Raw genomic sequence first — 26598 nt, 5'->3', positions numbered from 1 at the left:
TTATTGTAACAATTATCACAATTTTTAAGAAATAAAAGTAATGGTTTGTCTTCTTCAATAAATAAATAAACCAGAATACATGTATCAATGCACAGTAAATCAATGCTTCAAATAGTCTATTGTTGTTGTGCTGACAAAACCTGGAAATACATTGGTTTAAATTTTGGATTTTAAGAGTATAGTCAAAATATAAAATAAATAATGTTCTTTCCTTTGCTCCTTGAGTAAAGTAGCATAAAATAAACACTTATATTTTGTTACAAACACTAACTTAATAAATAAAAAACACTTTTTAGAAATTACTTAAATATAATAAATATTCATAAAAAGTTATATATTAACATGTTATATAGAAAGAACTGTTTCACATTATGACACAAAACAATCACAAAAAAAAAATCTAAAAATTGATACTAGTTGTCCATGGGCACGAGGGCTTTTAAAAGATTAACCACTTTAAAAAAAAGCAATAACTATCAATAAATAAATTAAATGTGCTAGTTCTTTCTTACATCATACTTAATTCACAAATCCTCAAAATTTCATCAACATTCAATAGTTCTTCTCCTAACGAGGTATGTTTATGCGTGTAACATCATAAGAGAAAAATGTATTATGATACATAAATATGCTTTCAGCACGCATTTCTTAGTGAACAATAAATTGAGAAAATTAAAATAAAAGGAAAAGAGCAGCAAATGAATAGATAAGAGATGTTTTAATTTGTGTACCCAAAGATAAACCATTCTTAAAATAATGACTGAAAACGCAAAACAAAAATTAGTAGATTATATTTGTGTATGTACGTTTTTCACTTATTCAGATTTAAGCTTGGAATAGGACCAATCTTTCCACTTCTCCTCCACAAATGCTTTTCACCTGATCTCATTACAATTAACATTATGAATTTTGATAATGTATTGAGAGGAAATTTAAAGCCAATTGTGAGATACAAAGATATGACACATTTAAAACTTTTTTTAAAAATTAAGATACACTCAAGCATGTAATTAAGAAGTACTATAAAAATGTAAAATATTTATCTCACAAATAAAATAGCTTGCTGCCAAACTGATCCCTCATTTTTATAAAATTTCTTTAATAAGTTCTGCAAACAAATGGGATCCAGCAAACTCAAATCATGAAAAAGAGTTCATCTTTTCTTAAAAGTGAAAAATCCATATAAACTACAATACACTTAAAAAATGAAAGTTTTGCACTTTGATAGAAAACTTTAAATATGCAAAAAAAAAAATTCATAAAACTTAAAATTCTGAATTATTCATAAAATTAAATGAAGTGCTAACTTCAGTTAATGGTAAATACGGCTCCAAGTTTATAGGCTCATATAGAGATTTTTGTTGGCAATTCATGCCTTGCTCTTGCTTTATTGAATGCAAATACAGCCAATTATCATCATTTTCTGTGCTAAGAGCCGAGTTGTTTTCCGGAACGAAAAAATCATCATAATTATTATTTTTTACATCAGTAGCTTCTATGAAACTCATCTCGTTCCGCTGAGCAGGAAAAAAGTAACTGGGGTTCCTTCTAAATGGATTGTTACAATTTATGTAAGTATTACTTGGAGATTGTTCAGAAATATTTAGCATTTTTGCATTCTCTGCAAAGGAATCCTCATCACAAGAAGAGCTGAAGGTTTCCATACTACTCTTATTGTCTACAGAACCATATTTAAATGTCATACTATTGAAGTCGCTAAAATTTTCCATAAAACCATCAAAATCATCTTCCATAGTTTCACTTGAACCAGAAGACAAATTCTTCATTAAATAACGAGTTGCACTCAAACATTCCATGTTTTCAGGAGTTTCTTCAAAATTTTTCCTTCTCCAATGCTCATTGTCGAGGTTTACATGCTTCGAACACTGTCCAATGTTCGAAGCCCTATTCTCTATTCCATCTCTATTAGCCAATGTGCTACATAGAAGCGTTTCAGGGAATAACATATTTCGAAAATGATTACTGTTAAACTCTCTAGAATTCAAATTGGTTTCTAAATTAAATCCATTAGCACAATCAAAAGGCTTGAACAAAGACTTAAAACCTGCAGAATGAGTGTGATTAACTGAATTCATGTGATTGAAGCTATCAATGCTTTCATGAGGAATATGTAAGTCTTTTGGATTGTTTTGATGCTTATTACTAGACTTTCTAAAACCTGCACTTCTGATGGATTTACATACTGCCTCTCTTCTTGGCTTCTTTGTCTTTCTAGCTGAACATTTTGCAGCATCTAAGCTTTGCATGCTCTTTACTTGATCTGTGACTGAATTCTCCAAACAAATCTTATCATTCAAGTGAGAAGGTATTCTATCTTCCTTTAATTCCCATAAACTGTAACCTTCAGCATAATTTTTCACTTCGTAATTATCCAGAAAAGCCTAAAATAAAACAGAGGCAAAAAGTTAAACAATATTTACAACACGAAAAGCAAAACAAGATCTTCATTTAAATGGGTACTCAAAGTGCATGAGTAAATATTTTATGTATGATAGCCAAAATCAGTAATTGGGTAATGCCCTTAAGTAACCAACAATGAAATCCACGCCATAGTGTGCTTGTTATAATTTTTTTAAATTATGACAGGAGTCAACATTTTGGCCCTTATATTTCAAATATGTAGGTAGGGGAATGTGGGGCAAAGTGATATGGAGAAATATTTACTGTTCTTACTGCTATCTATCTGATAATATTTTAACTATGTAATAAGTATCACATGTCCAGTAAGGAAAAAGCTACCCCTGAAGATCAAAGCATACAATAATAAAAGCAGTATATTGTAATATTTCATAAACGCTCTTGAAAAAGTGCAGATGAGGAACATTTTTCCAGGATTTTAGGATGTCATAAACTATGAAAAAAAAAAAAAAAACTCAAAAGCTTGCACTTCTAATTCTATTGCTAAAATACTTGTTTTTAATGTGTTACAGTTGCTGAGCATAGGTATTGACTTTGTAAAAGATATTGTCATCCAAAGTGGCCATAAAATCCTTCACAATAGTCTTTTTTCAATGTGCTATAGCTCAAGTTCGTCACCTTGCATCATCTATTCATTACTACCATTAAGAAGAACAGATTTCTTCCGATCAAAATAGATTTTTTTTTTAAATTTTGTTCTTTCAAATAAGCATAAAAAAATAAATTTGAAATACTGTCCATCCTTCATGAGAAAAGCTTGTCCTACAATGTAGCAAATGGTTATTAATCTCAAATAGTTTTTAATTCTTCTTTAAAAAGTTAGTTTGCAAATTATATATATAATAGAAGCAGAAAAATAACTTGTTCAGGAAACAGAAGGATACAACAGACAGAAGATATTTTTCTGTTTGTCTCATATTTGAATTACAAAATAACTTTTGAAAAGAATAATAAAACGCTATTTCTGACTAATAACAGTTGTAAAATTACTATAAACTGGTTCAAATGAAATTTACAATAAGCTATACATTGTGGAACAAGCTTTTCTCATGAATGAACGACAGTATTTCAAGCTCATTTTTTCATGCCTATTTGAAAGAACAACATCGGGGGGGGGGGGGGGACCTCACTTTTCGAGCGTTTACATTTGAGGCATTGAGAAGCAAAGGGATGTAAGTGGCAAAATTAATTAAAAATTTGAAGATAACCAGTACACATGGTAGGTGAACTTTTCCTCTGTCTTGGAGCAAGAGATGGTACTAGTTGCCCTGGTAGTTGCTGCTATGCAGCATGATTTTAAAAAAATTTCAATGAAAGGATGTTATCTTTAAATGTGTTTTACTCAAAACTTGAAAATGTCCACTTACATCCCTTTGCTTCTCACTGCCTCATTTGTGCTACACAAAGGATAATGAACTCGAACTCACAAAAATACAAGAATGTATTGACAACCAAAAACACTAACTGTAAGCTCCTAAAATTTCAGGCTTTGAGTGTGATAATATTTTCTGTAACTTTAGTCAAAGCGCATGGCAATTTGTTACAACGAACAATATTTCAAGCTCATTTTTTTTTATCCTTCTCTGAAAGAACACCATTGGAGAAAAAAACAATTTTGATCAAAAAAAATTATGTTTGTTCTAATGATACTAATGAATAGGAAATGCAAGGTGACAAATTTGAGCTACAGCACATTGAAAATAGGCTATTTTTTATGTGAATGATTTTGATAGCTACTTTGGATGAAACTATCTTTTAGAAAATCAATATTTATGTTCTGCAACTGTAACCTATTAAACAAACAAGTATTTGAAAATAAAATTACGATGTACGAGCTTTTGAGTTATTTTTGCTCCGAGTTTTAAAAACCTAAAATCGAGGATAAAATCTGCCCATCAATCTAATGAGATCAAACTCACAATAATGCTAGAACATATCAACAGCCAAACATACTTTAAGCTCTCAAAATTTCAGGCTTCCTGTGGGATAAAATGTTTTGCTACCTTAGCCTAAACATGGCAAATTGCGCGTCTAGAGAACTCATCAAAAGGAAATTATTTATCTCAAGGCACTCAAATAAAACTCAAGGATTTTATGAAAGGGATTATTTAAGCAGATTAGCTCTAGGGAGAAAAGATGTAGTTATATTATAGAGAAAATGGAAAAACATTTAAAAAACAAACTCATCATGTCCTCTACTTCTTGAGAGGTGTTTGGAGCTACTAAAAATTGATTATCCATGATTCGTGGTTGGGAAAAGTAATTTATTTGAAGAACCAACTAACTTTTCTACTATTATACAGCATTAAATTCAATGATCGATTCCAGATTGAATATAATGTTGTATTTTATCTTAAAAGTTACCAGTTATAACAATAAAAAATTTGAAATCACTAATCACTACAATGCATCCTACAAGAAAATACTAGAAATGGCCTGAAAAGGAAGGCAATGCATTTTGCCTGTATCTAAGCTAATTCATAAACCACAATTTCCAATTTCCGTACATTCAAGAGGATAGTTTATAGCTGTACCACTGTTCTTCTCACAAAATAATTATATTTAATTTTTAAAAGGTTGCATAATTTTTATTAGTTTTAATCAACTTTTATGTTAATAGTTTTGAATTAGAAATGTATTTTTAAAAGGCACTGATTTATTAAAAGATGTCATTAAACATTAATCTTCATTGAATTTCAACATAATTTATAAACAACATGTTTTGAAATCATTAACATATTAAAATCAAAGACTGAAGTGGGAAAAGTATTAGAGAGGAGGTACAAAGCAGTGTAATGAGAGCGACACTCACAATATTGATTAACATAATTAATTACTACCAAATAAACGATATTATTGTGTATATCATGGCTTGGAAATGTTTTATTCTATGAAACACACTCTTTAAATTTTACTTTTATGAAAGGGAAGAAATTCTAAATTTTCAGTTATTCATTAACTCAGGCCGAGGACTGCTGATGGCCTTTGAAAAAAGTGAGAAAGGTGACAAATTTGAAAACAAAGGTGACTAAAAGGTGACAAAAAAGTAACTAAAAGGTGATCAAAAGCAATTTGTTAAGAACTCAAAAAACAGAAAAGGATTATCCCTTTTTACTGACTTTTACCAAAATAGCCCTACATGCTTTTTGTAAAGATTTCTACAGTTTCACTTTAAATATATGTTTTAATTTTTTCCATTTTCTTAGTTTCTTCTTCACAATCCTTTCTTTTTTGCATTTCTTTTTGTTTCTGTTTCAATTCAAAATCCTTTTTCCTTTTACATCTATCCATGTATGTTGTGTAATTTACGTGTCCTTGTTGTGCACATTTAATTATTTCTGGACCAATTGGTAAAGAAAGCAAATGAGGATATTCTTTTACAGCGTCTTTAACTATAAGTATGCTGTTTAAAAATCTTTCAGTCCTTGCTGTCTTATTTTCACCAATAAGGTGCTTTGAAATAGAAAATAGTCTTTCAATGTCAGCATTACCATGTCATAATGCAAATGAAGCAGGGTTGGCAAGGTTTGGGACACTACAGTAAAAACCCTGGTTTTTACCGTCCTGTCCAAAACCGTAGTGTCCAAAACTGTCCGAAACTATATTCTAAGAAAAATAGTATTGTGTAAGAAAACATCAAAAAACAGAATAAAATGTATCAAAGTAATGTTTTATATTGAACATTTATTCAATGAGAACATTCAACTTACTTATGCAGCTGATTTTAATCTAGTTGCATAGGAGTTGAATTCTTGATAAAAATTTCAATTTTTATGCATAAGTTTATTTATTTTTGATAATAGGAACAAAATTTCCCTATGTTTATGCATGTGTGCAAATGAAAGCAGGGTTGGCAAGGTTTCTACCATCCTGTTCAAAACCCTTGTGTCCGAAAATGTCTAAGACTATTTTGTGAGAAAATATCAAAAACAGAACAAAAAGTGGCAAAATTATTTTATTGACTATTTAATATATTTATTCAATGTGAACATTCAGGTATAAATATATATGTAATTTATTTATGCAGCTGATTTTAATCTAGTTAAGTAGAAATTATTAAATTCTTCATTAAAAATTTCAATTTGTATGCAGGAGTTTTTTTTTTTTTTTTTTTTTTGCATAAACTAAATTTTTTTGACATTTATGCATGTGTGCAAAAGAAAATGTTCAAAATATAGTGCAATAATTGACTTAAATGCAATAAATTACAATTCTTTTTACTTACAGAATGTATATTAAAAACATAAACTAAAAAAAAGAATAGCACAAGTTTTATAATATAAGTGATTAATCATCAATTTCTTGTTCTTTAATCTAAGATTTAAAAAATGATTTTTGTTAAAAAATCATGTAGAACTTATTTGCAAAAACCATTTAAAAAATTTAGCTTTTCATTTGCACCTAAATATTGTACATTTAATAATATTCCTTTGCGTTATGAATGGAACTGAAATTAGTTGTCTTGGTAGTGTTGTGAATTTCTTTTCGAAACTCTACCAACTGTTAAATAAGTTTTTGTGAAAAAGTTATTGGCAATTTTTTTTAAGTAAAATGTTTTTTAAATGAACATTTTGAAGAAAAATATTATCAAATACTGATTAATTAAACCTCCTTAATATCTTTATTTATGCATCATGAATATTGCAGTGAAAACGAATTGATTAGATCACACCCCTTTAACTTTAACATAGTTTTGGACAGTTTAAGGCAGTTTCGGACACTTTTGGACGGTAAAAACCACCTGTCCTGTCCTAAACCAGTTTTGGACAGTAAAAAGTTGCAGTCTGTTAATAATACGAAATGTAAAAATTCCATGAATTTGTTTGTATTTGCCATTATTTGTAAAAATCGTCAATAAGTGAAACTGTGAAAAGAAACTCTTGCCTACATATTTTTTAAAATCATTACAGTAGAACCTCATTTTAGGTGGGGCTTACGTTCCACCGAAATACCGCGTAAATTGAGACCTAATACTAGTGTTAATATAGGGGTTTCGTTCCGTAGATAACAAAATACATCAGTCTAGAGATGACTAATTGTATAATAAGTTTAATGTGTACTTATATTGACTTCTATGTACAACATGCATAAAGGAAATATAAATTAATTTTGTGTTCTGTTTATAAAGAAGAGCTGGTTATGATAGTCTTTTAGTAGTCATTAAGAATTTTTTATCTGTAATTCTTTGCAGAGCATTAACGCATCCATGATCCCTTGCGTCATTTCCATGATAGAATCTTCCTCCACTAACAAATCAGAAAGATCATTTCTATGGTCTTGGAATAGCTCAAAATTTTTAATATGAACGTTTTTGGTTCGATGATACCGGCGTTACAGACATCGGTATCCTCATTGGTTTTGGCCTCCTTTGTCACTCCTAAAAGCTCTTCTTCCAGTGAGTTACGAACTGTGTGAGTTTAATAACTTTACTTCTGGAAAGAGCTCTGGAACCAATCGCATAAAATGTCTCCAGTGGCTCAAGCTTGGTTATTAGCATGCCAAATGCAGTTGATTACGCGTAATCTGCAATCTTTAGGAGTTTGGATTTTGAAAGAGGGGAAAATTTCATCTGTCTACATTGCCACATCTGCCTAAAACCGAAACTCATCCGAGTAAAATAAAATAAAGATGTTAAATCTTAAACCACGCATAATCGAAATCGCGTAAAATGAGAGTCTACTGTATTATAAATTACGAATGCCAATACATACATAATAGTTAGTAGTACATTTAGAAAAATTTAATTTCTTATTTAGAATTGAATGTTCATAGGGAAATGAGACGGATTGTAATCCACAGTGGAAGATAGAAATTTTTTATCGCCAAGCATATTGAAATGATCACAGATAAAAGAAATGTATGGATTTTATCCTCTATGATGCAAAAGAATTAACATTTTCTTCTTGACAAACAATGGACCATCTACAACCTCAAAAATGATGAATACAAACATCCCTGCTTAAACAAATATCAACGGTTACTACATGCCTTGTTCGATTAAGAGGGGTGTTCGATTATAGGGAGAATACAAGAAACGTATTTTTGAAGTGTTTTACTGGTATTATATTCATTATTACTACCATAAATAATAAATGATTCTTTATTACTTGAATATACACATGAATTTCACCAAAATTAAAATACTCAATGTTTTTATGTAAATGATAAATGACACATATGAATACATAAAAATTCATATTTACTTAGTTTCATTTCTTCTTAAAGAACTCTTCCTCAATTTTTTCAGAGTTTTAGTTTATTCTCCAAACCTGAGTTTAGAAATCCCAAATTCTTTTGCAATTATCTGTCTATGTTTTCTTATTTTTAATTGCCTCCACAACTTTTAACTGAACAGATACACGTAAGTCCTTCCTTTTTGCGTTCATTTTACCACACAATTAGTCCAAAGCAGAGCATAAAATCAACAATTAACCGATTTTAGAAAAAGCTTTTCTGTATTCTCCAGCTACAACCTTGTCAAACATCATGTCTAAACAATGTTGTTGAGAACTGTCTCTTCCAAGCACAAGAACTAAATTGCCCTGGGAGTCACTTTTCTATACAGAAAGCAGCCGATTTACTTGAAGCATTAGAAAGGACAGGGCCTGGATAGTGCTAGAACCAATCAAAGAAAAGATTTAATCCCTGCTCACAGCATGTGGTCCAATTCTTCCAACTCTCCAAACACCCAACTCCTGATGCATATTAGATTACATGTTACAGCTTGAGATAAGATAACAGCTAGAAGCGAACTAGGATAACTGTTAGCCCCTCTTTTGTGCTTTGTTACAAGTGACCTTTTACTTTCAAGAGGTGAACTGGGATTTCTTTTCCAAGAAATAGACAAAAAATTCAATTTGAAATACAAGTTTCACTCCAGAGACTTTGAATATGTATGTGATTAAGCGGGGTATGGATGGAAAAAAAATCTTAAACCGAGGAAATTCAACATTATTGCTATAAGAATTTTTTATGTTCCACATATTTGTAGTCCTATAAGTGGGGTATCTGATTATCCGTTACCCGATTAAACGGAGGTGACTGTATTTTCAGAAAAAGAAAATTATTGAGTAATCACGAACACTTTCAGTGAAGAGGTCAGAAATTTTTATGTCTTAGCCAAGGCTTTCAATTTAATACATAGTTTATGTGTCATTTTTTAATGTAATAAAATAGCAAACCAAACTTAATAAAAATGTTTTAACCATGATTTCGTATTAAACATGGTCATGTTTAGGGAGTTCAACTGTATATTATTTACTTCTGTAAAACCACATCAAATATTAATGTGTCATATAAAATTGTGCCTTTTTACATGACAGGTAAAATTCTACATGATTAGTACATGAATGTAAAATTTGGGTATCCTGAACAAAAAAAGTTTTTAAGGAATAATAAAATTCTTACATTGCTTACAACTTCACTCTTCGGCACTTGAGCTTCTGATTCATCTGAAAAATAGAAAAATGAAGAAAATTATGCTCAACCAAAAAAAAATAAAGTACAAACAATTTTACAGGATATAAGTCTGAATGAAATTGTAACTATATTCTGTAACTAGTTATTTCTTCTTTTTTTAAAGCACTTTTATTATGCTTGACATGTTTGTCCCAGAAAAATATGAGGTCTGCTTTTGCTTATATCTCAGCAACTAGACCACTTACAGACTTTGGAATTTCACTAAATGAATTGCTCAATATTAACACTGAAAAATTAAAATTCTAAAATAAAATTATTATTTTGGTTAGGATAGAAAACGGCAAATTTCATGTAATTACCCCATTAAATGATTAAATATACAGGGTTCATACTCAATTTGGATAAAAAATTTCCATGACTTTTTCAGGACTTCAAAAAAATTTTCATGACCTTGTTACATGAGGAGAATAGTGCTATTTAATGTAAAACTTGACAATTTCTGGAAATGGGCTTTAGAAAAATTGTTACATAAGTGCCACCACCTCATTGAAGCACTTACTTGAGCCTGAAAAAATATCAGTGCACAGTGCAGAAACTAATAAATTATTTTTGTCTTTATCATATAAATTCAAGCAAAATAAAAATATATTGAATGCAATACACTGATGTTTAAATGTCTAATAAATATTTAATAACTAGGGCAGAATAGTAATGAATGGGACAAAAATTGAATGAGTCATTTCTAAGTTTCCAATAATAAATTTACTTCATAAAAACATTGTCCTTTGATGTCAATAATGCATCTAATCACCCATGTAACTTGACAGTATATGCGTTCATTAAAGTAAAGCCACGTTTTTCAGTAAATTCATTTTTCTAAACCAGATATTTCAGTTGGCCAAAAGGATCAGTTTTGCGAGCTGTATGCTGGGCACCACTGTTTTAGAGTATTAGTGTTCCCCTATTTCTATGTTTTATTGCCTGCCTCAAGTCTTCATTTTCTAAAGCCTTCAACATATTGAGATAAACTCTGGTAAATTTCATTATGAATTTTTTTCAAGTAGTTAAAACAAACTCGGATGCAATTGAATTACACTTTTTGAGGGGGTGTGGCAAAATCCAGAATGTGCAAGTCTACAACTACAGAATACAAAATATAAAAAGTGCTGAAAATAATGGTGAATTCAAAATTAGTGATGCCCCAGTAGTAAAATCACACTACAAAAAAAAGGCGAGCAGCTGATACAGAAGCCAATGAAATTGGATTCCAAATTTGGATTTGTTTTTGAGATTGTTCAACTTATATGCAATATCACTAAATCACTCAATATTTCTAACGCTCTTTTAGCTATTGTTACTTTTTTACTGCCCAAGACATTTTTCCATGACTTAAAGGAAACTTCCAGGTCTGAAATTAGTTTATTTTTTTCCCATGGCTTTCCAGGATTTCCATGACCCATACAAACCCTGAATATAAAACCCATTGTTTCAAATATTTGTTGTTTTACAACAGTAATATTAATGGGAATCATAATGAAAATTTTGAAAGATGGCTTCTCCAGAGCAAGCATGAAATGTATTCCCTATCATTGCTCTCATCTATGTCAATAACCTATAAGGGGGCTAAGTAAAGAGGTATATTAGGATATTTATCACGAGTAACTTCTATGTTTTGAAACAAATTATTTCAAGAACCTTTGATATTTAAATGGTTTTAATTAAATTAACAAAAAATAAATCCTAGAGAGGAACAAGCATTAATTTTTAGTGCCAAGTGCATAAAATTTTAGACACGTATAGATAGATTTTTCCTTTTAGTACGGAGCATTCAATGAGAAAGTAAGGTGAAGTTTCACAATGGTAACATTATTCTATTTCTGAAATACATTTACACTAAAAAGAATAAAATAACAGAATTTTAAAAAAAAACTAAGCACTTTTCATAATGCACTCAAAAGGACAAAATAACTTTTCTGGGTCAGAGAGGACAATTTTATTCCTGTAGTTTTCAAAAATTCCAAGAAAATGACACCACAAAGAAAAGTGCGGTTCTAGTCATTTCAAACCAAACTTCCCCAATAAGAAAAATATGCATGTTTCAACACTTAGATTGAAAGCTAGATAATGATTAGATCTTCTCATGACTTGAGCCGCACTTTTCTTCGTTTGTGGCGTCATTTTCTGGGAATTTTTGAAAACTACAGGAATACTTAAATGTCTCTTCTGACCCAGAAACGTTATTATGGCCTTTTGAGTGCATTATGAAAAGTGCTTCATATTTATTTAATAGTTCTGTTATTTCTATAATGCAACATAATTCAATTTAGTTAGCATTGTGGAAAATAACAAAATTATATGTGCACACTCTAATAGTCCATAAATTGAACTTTTGAATTTTTTATGTTGCATCCTCTCATTTTGGTTTCTGAAATAAAATTAAGACTTGCAAAAATTTTCAGACTAATAAAATGATTTTTAGGGGTTGCTGTGAAGCTCCACAGTTTTGAAAATTCAACATCTTTTCCATAATTTGATTGAATTGTACATCAAACTGATAGATGTCAATACATACAGGATGGTTAAATTTTCCCTTTTACAAAGTTAACTCATAATCAGCTTTAATATTTAGTTGGAAGTTTTTATGATAATAAGCTCAGAGTGCAAGCCTTCAACAGTTATCGTATTGACAATGCGTAAAAAGGTAGAGCATTACCCATCCAAGTACAAAGCAAACAAATCCTGTACTTGGTGTCTCAGAATTCAAAATACTGCTCAAGATTTGAAAAATAAATTCCCAGCTGATGTTCTTTTGACTTTACTTGAACTAAAAATTTATAGAAGACATTGTGGATGTGGTAGTGAAAGCTATAAAGGTTTGATATAACTAAATATAAATTACTAGTTCTAGTGCAATTTTCTTCCCATTTGCCTTAAATAAGTTATTCAGGGTATCATTAATTAAATATCTCTAATAAATGTTCATCATTTATATCAGTGTGTTTACGATCCTGTATATAAATTGCATAGCATTAAAACTGTATCCAAGCAAATTACCTTCCATTGGCTGATGTTTCTTCAGATGTTCTAGTTTATTACTCAAAAATATAATGTTAGCTTTTGTATGCTTCACAAGTGGCATTTCCTTCTAAAAAAGAAGATGAATACTTATGAAATGAAAAGGTACCATATAATGCAGCATCAGTTAGCATGCAATAAACAAGTGAGATTGACAAGCATAATAGGATATTTGAATTTTACAGCATGCCGGATAATTCAGGGTTCATTTTGCAACAGAAAAAAGTTAACTTCCCTTCTCAGTTCAATTACAAAGCATATTACGATAGGGGAAAATAATGAGGAGAGCTGATTGGCTCATAAATGGAGAAAGCGAGTTTAATAACGTGGAGTTGCATTATATTTTATAGTGCAGCTATATTTATAATGCACAGAGGTTAAAACTTGTCTTTGAAAAAGTTACTAATTTTACTCCTTATTTATGAAATGTCATTAAATTAAGCCATGAATTTAAATTTCAAAGCAGATAAATATTTTGAGTTTAATTGTCAACAATTGCTATCACAATAAACCTTTAAAATTGTCTTAACAAGCATCAAGATTTGATGTAGTTTGAAGGTGATGGCTGAAAAAACATGAAAACAATTAAAAGAAGGAATCTCAACATTTAACAAATTTCAACAATGGCATTAAAATAAAATAGAGTTTTGAATATATATATTTTTTTTTTGTATGTGTGTGTGTGTGTGTAAAGAAAATGAAAAAAAAAAACGTAATGAATTAATTCTGAGGCAAACAAACTGAAACAAATGCTTACAATTGCACCGTGGATAAGATTATCTCCATGTTAGGAGAAACACTGTGTGTATGATGGACTTTGATAGTTTGACAACCTTTTTTTTTTTTTTTTTTTTGAGCAAAATAAAATTCAATGAAATGAATAAAGAAAATATGCCTGTGCATTTATGATGAAATAAGAAATATGCACAAAAAATGTATAGAAATGTTATTTATTAAAATCAGGACTAGAGATCAAAATTGCATAAAAATACATTAGAAGAAAGAGAGTAAAACATTTTTTAAAAAAAGTAAGAAAACCCATAAGTCAAATAACATTACTCCAACCATAAAAATGTGAACAACATAGAACAAGACCCAAAAACGGACACCAGTAAACAAAAGAACACTGATGAGCCTAACTTTTTTTAGTATTTAAAAGTTTTCAAACCTGTAATTTATGAGCACTCACGGACACCGAAAATTCTTTTATCGTAACAAAGTTATTCTAATTTACAAAATTTTAATAATATGAACATGGGTCACAATCTCCAAGAACTCCTAAATTAAAATTTAACTGTACTTTAAAAAGTCTTTTTTTGTGTGTGTGTGTGTGTACATCCACCTATGGTACAAGTTGTAAGCTAAAAGTTTCATTCCCCTTCTCCTAAATTTAGCACCAAAGAAAGAAAGGGGCAGCTTTTGATATTTGCAAGATTAAATAAAATTGATTTTTGAAGTACAGTAAAGCCTCTAAGTTGTTAACCAAATACGCCATCACTCTGTTTAACTCTGTGTATTCCTTTGGTCCTGAGACAGTCTCATACACAACAGTAAAAAATAACAGGCCTTCAAATGTCACCAAATTTGATACATTATTCTCCAGGAAACTAATAAAAATGGCAAAAAGCATTTTTGTCCTCTATTTCGAAAGCTATCATGTTCTTCAGCTCCACTCCAGCCTTTACAAGGAATTTTCAGTCACACTTGTCACTTGAGAAAAAAAAACTGTTCAGTGCATTTGTGTGTTGCGTTAAACATTTCTCGCTAAAGCTTCTAGTTTTCGAAACATAAGCAATCAAAGGCAGCTTTAGGCCAACTTTAGTCACTTAATAGGGAATCATGAACCCAATCTGCCCTGGTAGAGTGTAGGGTTTATTTATTGATTTATTTTTTGACTTCACCAGAGCGTTGTTTCATAGTGAATAAGCCTCGCTCTAAGGGCTATTTTTTCTCTTGCAGTTTCGAACTTTGATAAGATTTTCAACATGCCAGGAAAACAAAAACTTTGGTTTTTTCTTGTTGTTTATTATCTTTGTTATCCTCATCATCTTTGGGAAAAAAATTAATTACAGTTCTGAAAAATCACCTGTTTCAAACACAGCTCTTGCCAAACAAAACCATACTTCCTACTACATCAAAGCTATGGAAGTTGCTGAAGAGTAGGGGAATATAGGGCAAAGTGAAATGGTGAAATATATTTTCTGCTTTTAGCGCCACCTAACTGGTAATATTTTAACTATATAGTAGCACATGTAATCTATTCCAGTCAGGAAAAAGATACCACCGAAGATTAAAGCATACGATAATACAGACAATTTTCAAAAATTGATACTCATATTTTGTTTCAAGTCAACCTCTAGTTTTGCTATTATAAAATGATCAAGTTCTTGTTGTTAACATTTAAATTGTGAATTGAGAGCTTCTAATACTCCGTGAAATTAAACTTATTTGTATTTTAAATATTTTCTACACTCAGCCCAGTACATGCGGGGGAAAGTGGATAAGGCAAAGTGAAATAGTTTGTTTTGTTTACTCACTCAATCATTTACTCAATCACTTATGTATCCAATTATTAATTTATTCATTTAGTAATTCACTTATTTTCTCATTTATTGAATCTTTTACCTCCTTCACTAATTTTTCTTAATATAAGTAGGTCAGTAAGAAAGTTAGTTGCACTACTTTGTAAATATGTTCTATCTAAGCCTATTTTGGTGACACTGTGTGGCAACATTTCAGACATGTGCCTTTATCGAGTGACGTAGTGGCTTCCTCGAAGCAAGTATAGTTTTTCTGCTAATCAGTCGCAAACATGCCTCGACAACTGCAAGTAGTGTCCAAATTGGAAATGCCAGCGGTTTTTCGTTTTTGTGGGCAAAAAGGTGAAACTGCACTGAAATTTATGAGCAGTTGCACGTAATGTATGGTGAACATGCAATGTCGCGTTAAGCTATCTGGAAAGGGAGCAACATGTTTAAGAATGGACATATATGTATTGATGATGCCGAGTTTGAGAGAAGACCATCAACTGTAACAATTTATGAGTGGGATCATCCTCCTTATAGCCTTGACATTTAATCTTGTGACTTTCAATGTTTCTGGTATCATGAAAGATGAAATTTTAAAACGAGAATACCTCTGGGATGATGCGGTTAAACCTGCAACCGAAAGATGATTGTCGGGCATTGAACGGTATTTCTTTTAGTGATGTGCCGAATCGTTAAAAAAGTAGATCCGCAGATCCGGATCATGAGTGTCAAGATCCGCGGATACGAATACGGATCTCAAATTTTTTTTTACCCAATTCAACTATCCAAGTGTAAAATTTGTTACGGAAGGTATTACCGTCAGAATAATGGCAATTTCTTCAAAAAATGCCAACTGCGGCAAAAATATAATCAAGACTATGATTTACTCCTTAAATAAATCTCCGTTAAAATTGAGGAAGAGTTGGAAAGAATGGGCCAGCGCTGCATAAATGCTTAGATGGAATGTGAAAAATTATTTCTAGCTTACTCGGTAGATGTAGGACACAGGAGCAAGAGTGTAAAGCTGTCACTGGACAGGCTCGAAATAATTTTTTGTATTTTATTTCAGCATAAATGCAGCGCTGACCCATTCCACCGAAATTACTCCGACCGACTAAATACAGAGCCGGGGACACCTTTACAAACAGTTAATAGAGATTTTAGTCTCACTTTTTTGAAGGATGCCGAGAAAAACAAAAATGAAGAATAACAGAAACCCCAAATCAATAACAAAAACTAATATTAAAATAAAAATTAAAAAAAAAAAAAAAAACAACAAAACATGTCCCAGAGAGCCGACCTTATATTAAGATGAATTTCGCGGGTTAGAACACACATTTATTAACAAATATGAACTGACAGAAGGAAAAAATTTTTAATCATTGAGCTTTTTCTCCTTATCTTCCGACTATGAAATCGCTACCAATCACGAGTATAAAGGCTTAGAATTGCATTTAAAATTTACTTAACAAGATTATAGCTCCTACTGTATATAAGTTGGAAGTTTCAAATAAATATCAAATGCAGAAAACTTCGTTTTTTCAATTAGGGCCAACATTTTTAACATACGGGTAAATTTTTACTACCATAAATGTGAAAACGTTAAGTCGATTTTTAATTAATATCTCCGGAATTAAAGTTCTACAAAAACGAGGCTAAGCTAAGAACACTTTCGATCAAGTCAACTTCTGAACGAAAAATGAATTATCAAAATCGGTTCATCTGTTTAGGAGCTACGCTGCCACAAAAAGACACACTGATACATACTTTTAAAACTCATTTCCCCTTCCTTTTTGCAACGGGGTGGGGGGGGGGGGGGGGTTATAAATCGGCTTCTGAAATGATACCTTATAATTTAAATAGGGAATAAAACCTAATTTAAATGGAATTTAAGGGTCTTTTATTCAAATATCTAAAAGTTTTTTGAATAAAAATGATCCGTTAAGATCCGTCAAAAAAGTAACGGATACGGATACAGATCTTTATTTTCCCCCGGATATCCGTGGATACGGATACAGATATCCGGAACATCACTAATTTCTTTGCAGAAGGCATTGGAAACCTTGTACCACATACCAACAAATGTTTAAATAACGGAGGTAACTATGTTGAGAAAAGTAGATTTTGATGAAACTTTAAGATACCAATAAAGTTATTGCAAAAATTTATATCCTGTTTTGTTTTCTTGAGCAGTGTAATTAACTTATTGACTGACCCTTGTATTAATTAAGTAATTTAATTTTCAGTTTATTGTTTCAGTAATTTTTTACTTATTCATTAAACCTTTTATTTACTGATTTACTTGATCAAAATATTTTCTATAGGAAGGGGACCCTGTTTCTCCTGCAAAAAAATCCCATCCACTTAGGTTATCAATCTGCTTAAATCACCAAAAATGTTTGGTCCCTTGAGTGACAAATGAACAAGGTTTTACAGCAGAACAGAAAGTTGGATTGGCCACTTTTTTTTTATCAATTTTGCCAGTTTACAATTTCAGAGCAAATTTACAACTGTAAAACTATTCAGGAAAATGAAAGGGTTAATAAAACTTTTAATGCAATGGAAGCGTTTAGTAAAAATAATTTTAATGATAAATTAGGCAAATAATAATTACTAAATTTGTATACATATTTACAATTTAAGTAAATACCTAATATGAGAAAAACTTACCAAACTACATGTGTCTTCGCATTTTTTATCCATTATTTCTAGAACAGCAATATATTTTTCATTAGAAAGTATTGAGAACATTAACAGAAAAAAAAAAAACATCCAGTGAAGACAGATTTGCAGCAGAAGAAAAAAAAAGCAAGAAAAATCCGTATTTTGGAGCAGGGGCATTCCACGGTATTTTTGACATTATGTAGAGTCCATAACGTGACCTTTTTTTGCCATAACTTTTTAATTTACCGTTTGATTTGCAAATTATTTTAATATTAGCTGGTGTGTTGGTAGGAAAAGATCAAAATAAAATAATATGCTAATCAAACAGTAAATTAAAAAGTTATGGCAAAAAAGGTCACGTTACGAACTCTACATAAATGTCAAAAATACCTTGGAATGCCCCAGCAGCAAAAAGCAGCTTTTATAACAGAAAAAAATGCAGTGGAAACAATTAAAACTTTTTCAAAAAAAAATGGAAATTCCTGACCTAGAAAATAAATGTGAAGTTGAAAATCAAAAGAAATAAGAATCAACTTTTGATACCATACTTTAATTAATTAAAGTAGCACAAATAGGAAATTCGGTAATATACCATAAAATTAGTACACAAAAAGAATGTGATTAATGGCAATTGTGAATTTAATAATGCTTTGGCAGAACATTTTTACCATTTGGCCCCAAAACAGAATACTTGACGATTTTCTGCAATGTGAAATCATTTGACCAAAATAGTTCTGCCAGTACTTCAAGCATTGTATACAAAAGTAACCAATGTAACCTTTTCTACAAGTTCTCTTCCCCCACATAAATTATCTGTTCATCCCCCTCAACAAAAATTAGCGGCATTCCGAACTTTTGTTTCCCGGGCTTTAACAATTTATTCTAATTCCAATTTACTTACTGCAGAATTGAATTATTTAAAAAGTGTTGCATTAGATCGGGGGTTTACAATTGACATCATTGACACCATACACAGAAATCTTATCAATACAACTAATAAAAATCAAGCACTAGCTAAGATGAATTATTCTAATTTGGTTGTTTTACCCTTTTTTTCAAGAATTAGTCTTCAAATCGCAAGAATTTTTAAAAAGTTTAATTTTTTGGTTGCATTTTCCCCTAACACCCAGTTCCGGAACTTGACCGATGGGGCATTTATAGTATTTCTTGTCAGTGTCAAATGGCATACATAGGACAGATCCGACATTCTCTTAAATTCCGTATTAAGGAACATGAAAATTATGTCAAGAAGCAAGATTGCACAACACTGTTGGTCTTTCAATAATATTTTCGATTTTTCTTCTGCCAAGGTTATTCATGGGTGTTCTTCGATTTATGATTTAGATTTTTGGGAATCCTATTACATTTGGAAAAATTCTGTTTCAATAGTTAATTATTTGTCGAGTACTCCCCCTTTCCCTGGTGTTTAGAAATTTTATCTTTAAAAACTTTTTTCTGTTTGTGATGTTTTTCCGCACTATAGGTGTCGTTGCTGTTTTTACTCACTCTATAGTACAAGTTTTGACTGCTTTTTTACACATACATAATTGTTGCTTCTGGCACAACATTGCAGTAAAAATATACATTAATACACAACTTACTTTTCTCACTTGTCTTGGAACTTATTTCCCACTTTTCCTTCAAATTGGTTACATACTTCAAGTACAGAATAATACGTCGAAGTTTATGTACCTAGATATTAACTGTCGTTAGTATTCATGGATAAAAATTCTGTTAAAACAAGCATATTAAAAACTGATAAATATTAAACAGAAATATTAAACAAATCTAAATTTATCTCAAAAAATAAAATACAGGTTGGATTGAAAATAATTGTCGACACAAAATTATTAATGTTTAAGCAATATAATGGCATAGTTAATAAAAATGAGCAAGTGTTATAGTTGCGGATATAATTGGATTTTAAAATGTGTAAAAACTGGAACTAATGCATTAGAGCATAATATGAACTATGAAGCTGGAGTTGTACGCAGGGGTGGTAAATAGAGGCCAAGAGGGGGCGGTCGCAACCCCAGAATTTTTTGAGAGCAATGATAAAAGTGATCAAACTCAATTTACGTAAATCACCAATCAAAGTTGAAGAAAAACAATCTTGCTGCTTCTCCGTAATGGTTGATGAAATTTGACACATTTCCAGACAAGAGCAAGTTTTTCCCGTTTTTAAATTATTAGAAATTCATCAAGCCTTTACATGCCTTTTCAGAACAGAAAAAAAACTGATGAAGAATCATGGTTAATTTTAACGAAAGACGTAATTTCCTCATATAGGCTAAATATCTCGTTCTGGTTTCTCTGCATAATGATGGTTATGAGAGGCCCGTGCAGTGGTGTGGCTGCATGATTTTCACATGAAAATGCTGTGGTATTTTATATTCATTGTAACGCTCATACTTTAAGTGTCTATTTAATGAGTGTTCATCACTTTCTTCTGCTAGAAACACATTTCAGCTGCTCAATGCATAGTATGCTTTCATAGATACTCTTTAAAAATACATACTATTTTTGAAAAACATATCTCGCATCAACAAATATCTTTTCTGGGGGCTCTTTCACTATGCAGTCTTCCCCCCCCCCCCCCCGCCCATATCATGATTACTTAATGTTAGCCAATATCTGTTTTGTTCCATATGGAGGTAATTCGTATTTAAGAAACTCGACCCCCCCCCAAATGAAATGCTGAAATGCTGCCCCTGGTTGTATGCCAAATATGTAAAAGTTAGCAGTATGCCAACCAACTTTTGTTTGAATCTGTCTGTTACTCCCTGAGATATAGCAGTCACTAATACTAAAGAATTTGATTGTTCCACTCCCCTTGGAGGAATTGGCGCCAGAAACTATACCAATTTACATGGGGATACATATATGCACGAAATTTTATTCAATTTCATGCAGTAGTTTTTTAGCTCAAGCTGATGCAAAAGAAAAAAAAAAAAAAAAAGGACACCCTCATAGCAGACAGCCGTTTTCCAAAAATGGGTTCAGCACACCTCAAAATATGTAAATCCATCGAAACTCAAAAATTCTCATGAATCCAATACTTTTTTCTAGAAACCTGATACAGAAGAAAGTAGCAAAACAATGAAAACATATCAGATTGGAAATCTTAAGCTATGTACACAAAAAAATGAAATATTTAGGTATACTACAAGGGTGTTTGGCTACAGTATAAGGGTAAGGTGAATAGTTCTTAGCCCTATTGCAAGTTAGCTGGGGGTATAGGCGTAATTTTATGTGTAATCTTAGAGGGAGCTAAGACATATTTTAGGTTTTAAAGCTTTATGAACTGATGAGCATAGTCGTATTTTATTACTTTAGTACTTAGTAGTGCGACGTAGTAGATGTCAATTTTCTAAAATAAGTGATGATTTATATTTGAACCTAAAACATCCTGAAAATATTTGAATATGTTTGCAGTTATGACGAAAGCTTTATTATTAACTAGTTATTGTGGGATCTATCACATTTGAAAGAGTTTTCTTTTGTTAGTTGTCTAAAAGGAAAATTTTACTGCAGAAAAGTTAACAATCCTTTTTTCTAATCAACTCTGAAAATTAATAAAGTTCTCTAAATGATGCACATTTAATTATAAAAAAACATACTTTCAGTTTCAAATTTTTCAGGTGGAAGTTCAAAAAGTGTTATGAAATTATTCTGTCATAGTATAAAGGCCCAAAACATTTCTGTGTAAGCACATAACAGCAGGTAAGAAAGGTAGACTATGATTTAAGCTGAGCCGCACAGGCTTTGGTAGGAAACATAGCAAAAGTGGATCATATTGCTGCAAAAACTAAACACCATAAATTAATTCTATATCACGTGACCTGGTGGTCCCCATCCAACCCTCTCCGATTTGTAGGAATTTTAGATTGGTGCAGACATGCTTTTTGAAACTAACCTATGCAAATTTTCAGCTTCCAAAACACAAATCATGAGGATCTAGGATATCTCAAAAAGGAAAAAAAAAGTCCTCAAAAAGGAAAAATTGGCCTCCAATGGGGGATCGCCTAAACATGGCGATTTGTTTCACAAAGCTGATCTACCATTTTGGAGCCCTTTTTTTTTTTATCCTAGATCCTCAGGATTTGGGTCTTGGAAGCTGAAAATTAGTATAGATTAGTTTCAAAGGCACCTCTATAAAACAAATTGCACCTATATAATTTTTTTTTCAAATCGTAGATGGTCAGGTGGAGATGACGAAGTAACTTGGCATGGAATGACTCAATGTTTAGTTTTTGACGCACCATTTGATAGTTTTCTACCGAAGTCTGCTTGACTCAGCTAAAATAATAATGAATCTTTCTTACCTGCTGTGCTGTGCTTATACAGAAACATTTGGGGCATTTTAATATGACGTAGGTGTCCAATGTGATCCAAAATGTCAAGAGTCAAATTTGGTGCCTAGTGTTTGAAACCAGGTATCAAATCAAAATATTTGGTCACAAAATATACTATAGTCTGTTTATTTCTAACATTGCATAATATGCATTATTTATGAATACATATAATATTTGGTCACAAAATATACTAAAGTCCACTTATTTCTAACATTGCATAATATGCATTATTTATGAATACATATAAATAACTAGCGGACCCAGCAAACGTTGTTCTGCCACATAAATTATTTCTGGTTAATATTTTCGTTGTTAAATAAAAAATAACGAATGTGTTGTAAGTGTGTAGAGATGAAATCTATAACAGAAGAAGGTCGCTGCAGACGATGATCGCTAATTTTTTGACTTTTTTTTTGGTCAAAAATACTTATATTCCCAAAATTTCACCCTCTTACACCCACCTTTTTATTTTTTAATCACAAATTTCCCAATTATCAAGATTTTTCCGCAACAGAATCAAATAGCGAAACTGAAAATGTTCGACCACGGATTGTATGGAAGGGCAAATATCCGGTGTACAGGTGGAAATGGACGCATCTATTAGTTTTCAGGGATGCCAGTGGGGGTTTGCAGATGTATGTTAGCCTCTAAATTAAGCAGAGTATCCTTCAAATAAGAGGAGCATGCATATCAAATTTTTACTTTTCCTCCTCATTCAGATCGACTCGTCTGAATGAACGTTTGCCAATTCCATACAATCCGTGACTGAACTGAAAAAGCCTTGCTTAAGTCAATTTCAAACACTTTATTTGTTACAAATAAAAGATGGCAATAAACAAAATTTTAAATCATTGAAAATTTCCGATATTTTGCCTGAAAGTCACGAAAAAATTCTGAAAAGGATTTCCCAATTACTTAGCGGTTTGAAATATACTTTATGACTTATTCTCATACCTACCAAGTACACACAAAACATTTCACAAAAATCGGTCCAGTCGTTTCAGAGGAGTTCAAACACTAACACCATGACAGGAGATTTTTTATATATTAGATTAACATATTTTTTTTCTAATGTAGTTACTTATAGCAAGATTTTGCAGAAGTAATCCCTTTTTATGTAAGAACACAAACTTAACATTCAGAGAGTTTGTCTGGGGCATAGACATTGCAAATAAATAGCGATCAAGGTAAAGCACCTTAAAGTTGACAGCAAAAAACAGCTCCTTAAGCTGACATCTTAATAGATATATATATATAATGGAAAGAAACTATGGTACAGATGTGATATACCCCCCCCCCCCCCTTGGCGAGGATAGAATTTTTAGCTCATTTCGAAAATCGCCAACGTTGGCGATAAAACTTTTTCCGGTAGCCCTAGTAACCCTGCAGAATATACCCGGGAAGTACAGATGTGAACTAATTCTTTTCGCACGTGTGTCCGTGGAGGTAGGTGCACATATGTTCCGCTCTTAGGGGGATTTTAATTTGAAGTATTTTTAAGTTGAATACTCTAAAATAAAGTGCACGGCCTGATGCGGGGTTGGATGAAAAAGAATTTAAAAAAGAGGTAAGTGCACTTACTTTTAAGTATTGTGTTCTTAGATAGTTTTTGATATCTTTGTTACATATATCGCGATGTTTATTGTTGTTTTATCTTCTTTTAATGATTGTCTTCATAATGTATTTGTTGCTCAGTCCTACTCTTAAAAATGCTGAATTTTATTAATAAATCTGCACAATAATGGTGCATATTTCACACTTAAAAATGTGTCATTATTGTACACTGAACCGAAAGAGCCACCCTTGGGTGTCTCCATGAAAATATACATAACTGTGACCATACTCCGACTGTAATGTATATTAACAGTTGGAGGGATAACGGACCGAGCGGAGCGAGGTCCTGGCGAGCCAGAGGTCTCATAGTACTTTCGTAATGAGACCGAGGCAGGGCCGGCGAGCCGAGGTCTCATTACGAAAGTACTATGAGACCGAGGGCTCATATCCCGGAGAAATGAGGAAAAAAAAATTAATGCATTAATTTCGACTTGTAATTAATACAACAATTTATTTCATTGTATTTTAATATGTTTACAAAAAACCCCGGCCCTGTACATTTTTGAAGCATATATTCGTGATGTTTTTTGTTGTGCTTTTATGTTGTTTTTATATATATTGTGTTCTGAAGTGCTTTGATCACGTTTTTTTATCTGATTTTTCCCTGTTGGCGCTAAAAAAGCATCGCTAAGAACGATGTATGACATATGTCGTCATACATTGTTTTCTTGGCGACGCTTTCTTGGCGCCAACAGGAAAAAGTCGCCAAGGGTGGGGTATATCACATCAGTTCCGAAACTATTTTTTCGGGACACCTGCTTCACAGCATTTTGCTTTATTATACTTATGAGAAAGAGAATTAAAAGAAATACTTTAGTTTCTTTTTTGTCAGGAAGTTTTGGCACATGTTTAGCTGCACTATCCAACAAGTGATGAAGTCTATGATGGCGAACCCTACAATAGAAACAAACATAAATCAGGAACATTTCCTAAAAAAGCAACTGATAAGCAATTTTGTGCTTGCAATGGATCATCCAATGCACATAAAAAATACAAAAACAAATATATAAAGAATATCATTAAATTCTACACAAGTTCAATCAAAAAAGCTTGAAAAAGGATGCAAAAAGCAAAATTAAAAAAAAAATTGCAAAATTTTTATAACAAAACTAAGTGTAGCACAGTCAGATCCCAAATTAACGAACCTCTATTCAAGGAATTTCGTGATTTAGCGAATTTTTCTTTTTTCCCGACTAAAATGAAGGCAAAAACCCCTACTCACCGAATAATAAACCCCAAATAACAAATTATTTTAACAGTCAAAAAAAAAAAATGCTAATTTGAGTTAGGAAACATGGGATTGTTTTCCAAATGTTACATCCATATTGTCCAAAGCAGAAAAAAAAAAGACTTTTCTTGGAATCAGCAATTTTGGAGATATGAGGGCGAGGAGGTAACCAACAAATAGTGATTCTGATGCAGAAAGTGATAGTGAAACCCCATTAAAACTTACTTTTTCAAATGAATTACATGGCCTGGAAACTAAAAACATAACTCATGCAGCAGGCTTTCTAAAGACACAGCAGTTTCTTCTCTCCATAAAAAGTTGAAAAAAAAAAAAAAAAAATATTTCGAGTCAAGTATCAAGGAAATTGTGAAACTTTTATTACTCAGTAGTTAAAATTTTCAAATTAATTAGGGTATAATAAGTCGTGGAATGCTGAATAAAAAGTGTGCACTTTCTAATTATGGATATTTTTGCACAGTTGCTTACTAGGGATTTTAGGTAAGGGAAGTGAATTTTTTTTCTGACCCTGATATTACCAATAACCCCGATTTGACGTATAAAAGTTTTGGTCCCGGTGAATGTGTTAAATTGGGGTCCGCCTGTATTTGAAAACTTCTATAGAGTTCTTGCTCAATTTTTAAAATTAAAATACACCTACTGAAGTTTTGGAGGAGTTTTGAAGTAAAAAATGAGATTTTGAAAAACTACTCTTATCACATGAAATTCGCTAGTTTCTAAGCAATTTTTTAACACAATCCCTAAATATATGACACCTACTGAAGTATTTTTTAAAATCTAGATAATAGCTGACTTTCACTACTGGGAGTGTGAGGGGAGGCAGTAATAATGTATAATTATAAATGTATGAATATATTAGAGTCGTCTCTATCATTGAATAGTGAAGTTAAATTGACAAGTAAAAATTTCATCATATCCAGACTTGAACAAAAAAATACGTTTTGAGCATTTTGAAAAAAAAAAAATTAATAATGTACATCATTAGAAAAAAAAAATAATACAAACAAAGTGTATTGAGCAATTGAATTTGCTCAATACTTTATTAGAGTATAATAAATATATATTTACAAAAAGAAAGAAAAATACCTCTCATTATTACGATGAGCAGATGCAGCATCCATCTTCAAGAGATCTGGCCAAAAAATGCAATTACTAGATAAAAATCAATGAATATGCATAAAAACTGAAATAAATTTTAAGCTATTTGAACCTCACACAACTACAAGCAAATTTCTATGAAGAATGCTTAAAAATTCAA

The 26598-nt window shown here is 31.4% G+C and overlaps 1 protein-coding gene across 1 annotated transcript; it reads right to left on the bottom strand.

The window, feature by feature from the left end:
- Nucleotides 1-26440, bottom strand: LOC129225100 (uncharacterized). Its single transcript, XM_054859659.1, has 7 exons — nt 26427-26440; nt 24907-24988; nt 19727-19817; nt 18132-18169; nt 12913-13003; nt 9847-9890; nt 1-2402 (listed from the first exon to the last, which is right to left on the bottom strand). The coding sequence occupies exons 4-7, from the start codon at nt 18162-18164 to the stop codon at nt 1266-1268; spliced, it is 1305 nt and encodes a 434-aa protein (XP_054715634.1). The 5' UTR covers nt 18165-18169; nt 19727-19817; nt 24907-24988; nt 26427-26440; the 3' UTR covers nt 1-1265.
- Nucleotides 26441-26598: the final 158 nt, after the last annotated feature.

The sequence above is a fragment of the Uloborus diversus genome, chromosome 6 (assembly GCF_026930045.1).
Source record: "Uloborus diversus isolate 005 chromosome 6, Udiv.v.3.1, whole genome shotgun sequence".
NCBI classification, from domain to species: Eukaryota; Metazoa; Arthropoda; class Arachnida; order Araneae; family Uloboridae; genus Uloborus; species Uloborus diversus.
Note: the sequence above shows the minus strand (reverse complement) of the source record. Positions and strands in the feature narration are given on the sequence as shown.